The sequence below is a fragment of the Echinops telfairi genome, unplaced genomic scaffold (assembly GCF_000313985.2).
Source record: "Echinops telfairi isolate 266 unplaced genomic scaffold, ASM31398v2 ScPeMD7_4225;HRSCAF=4972, whole genome shotgun sequence".
Lineage (NCBI taxonomy): Eukaryota > Metazoa > Chordata > Mammalia > Afrosoricida > Tenrecidae > Echinops > Echinops telfairi.
The window spans coordinates 18,985,081-18,987,201 of record NW_022108124.1 but is presented as its reverse complement, the minus strand read 5'-3'; the positions used below and the strand labels follow the sequence as shown (position 1 = coordinate 18,987,201).

The following is a 2,121-nucleotide window of genomic DNA, read 5'->3' as shown; positions in this document are numbered from 1 at the left end:
AATTCTGCTGTTAAACACACTGTCTACAAACTCAGCTGAGCCTCGTGCACCTTGCCCATCCAGCCCACTGTGTCCCTCAAGGAACGCAAGACATGGACACCCGAGAGCCCAGAGTTCATAGACAGCGCTGTGGACAGCCTAAGTCATCCATACGCACTCAGTGAGATTCACAATCAATAAGCCGGGCTGAGAGCATCCCTGTATTTCTAAAGGCTGGACCCCAAGGCTAAATAGATTTCCCCCCCTCTATTTCAGCTCCTAGGGGAGGACTGTCATGCATGGCTCTCCTGCCCCCTCCCCTCCCCCCTTAGACTCAGAGGCCTGTGTGGCCACTCAGCCAGCCTCTCTCATTTATCTTACTCTTCTGGTGTCTTAATGATTTCCTCCGCTCTCCGGACTTAGAACATTTTGCTCTTTATCATTATTATTTTTAACTATGTATGGATGGGCTCCATCACGGGTAACCAAAAAGAAGCCTTTATTTACACTTTGTACATCTCCACATCAACCAACAAGCGCAGGAGGCCCGTGGCCTTCCCCCCTACACATCGGTGTAATCGTAATAGATGCGGACTTCGGATCGCCTGACACTTTGCAGGGACCGGATGCTCTCGCTGCGGGTCCTGATAGTGGATTTCTTGAATAGCCTTCTGGAAAACGACCTGCACATGAAGAAGTAAATGATTGGATCCAGGCACACATTGCAGGCAGACAAGAAAAGTGTCATTTCCTTGCAGTAATAGAGGATTCTGTGCGCGGATCCATCTAAAAGCCTGTCCAGGTGACTGAAGGTGAAAGGGATTCGGCACAGGTGATAGGGCAGGAAGCAGGTGAAGAACACAGCCACCACCACGCGGATGCTTTGGTTATGCTTCCTCTTCCGGCTGGACTGGCTGATGAACTGCCTGCTGGATTTGTGGATGTACCTGGAGATGGCTATGTAACATCCGATCAGAATCACCAGCACCGCGACGAACAAGCAGCTGTTGATGTAGATAACGGCCTGATGCCATTTGACCCCCAAGGGGCTCTTCAGGTTCATGCAGTCATGAAGGTTTTCCCTCGTGGGCTGCGTGTTGGTGAGGATGATGTTGGGCAGGGACAGGACGGTCATAATCACCCAGACGCAGATGGATAAGACCTTGGTGAAGGTGATGCTGTACATGCGAGAATCCCCGAAGGGCTTCACCACCTTCAGGTAGCGGTCGATGCTAATCAGCCCCAGGAACACGATGGATGTGTACATGTTGGCGTAAAACAACACGGACGTGTACCTGCAGAGGATGACCTTGAAGTACCAAGGTCCAAAGCCCGCGTCGTGGACGATCCTGAAGGGAAAGGTCAGTGTCATGATGAGGTCAGCCACGACTATGTTTTTGAGATAAAAGATGAAGCTGGTTTTGTTCCTAATGTGGAAGAAGATCCACACGGCTAGACCGTTGAGCAAGAGGCTCGCGACGAATATAACGAGGTAAAGCACGGGTAAGACGATGGTGACGAATTCGTTGTGAGCGGTAGTGTTCGGTCCAGGCCCGTCACTCATGTTACCTGGACGGGGGCTCCCATGGCCGCGCAGCTCATAATCTGTCGAAGAAGCGGGGAGACATCACTGCAGTGCTTTGTACACACCCCCTTCCCTCTACTGCAACACTCGCTCTTCCCGGCCATGTTCAGAACGCCAGCAGCAAAGAGTCGTTGGAGTGCATTGATGGTATTCAGAGCAGCCAAGGAACGGGGGTCACCACCCCGATGCACACGCATGCACCTGAGTGTCCCCTCAGCCTTTTGCCTTTGAGGGATGGGTTGTGTTTAATAGCGAGTACAAACTGGCATGTCTGGCGTGCCCTCCAGCAATCTTTTGAAAAGCAAAATACATAGGCTACGGGCACATTCTGCTCACCTTTAATTTAGGTACTTGACCCTTGATTACAAATAGAACCTACAAAACTTGGAAGGAGGACATGGTCACGTTGCCTGGAACTCAGAGAAGCCGGCAACCCAGCCAGCACGTGGTTATGGTTTCTGATAGCGTCGCTACGTGATGGTTTTCTTCCCCCTCCGCAGGTATAGAGAGTTGGGACGAGGTAGGAAGGATTAAAACTAATAGATCACTTGAATTTT

At 51.0% G+C, this 2,121-nt stretch overlaps 2 protein-coding genes across 2 annotated transcripts in view; one reads left to right on the top strand and one right to left on the bottom strand.

Moving 5' to 3' along the window:
- The window catches only part of MED12L (mediator complex subunit 12L), a 370,846-nt gene that overhangs the window by 216,158 nt on the left and 152,567 nt on the right, over positions 1 to 2,121 (top strand). The gene's annotated exons all lie outside the window — the stretch shown is intronic.
- The window catches only part of GPR87 (G protein-coupled receptor 87), a 7,432-nt gene continuing 5,772 nt past the window's right edge, over positions 462 to 2,121 (bottom strand). The window contains exon 2 of the mRNA XM_013006147.2: positions 462 to 1,584. Within this exon, the coding sequence (XP_012861601.1) occupies positions 542 to 1,584 (1,043 nt within the window). The 3' untranslated portion in view covers positions 462 to 541. The remainder of the gene's footprint in view (positions 1,585 to 2,121) is intronic.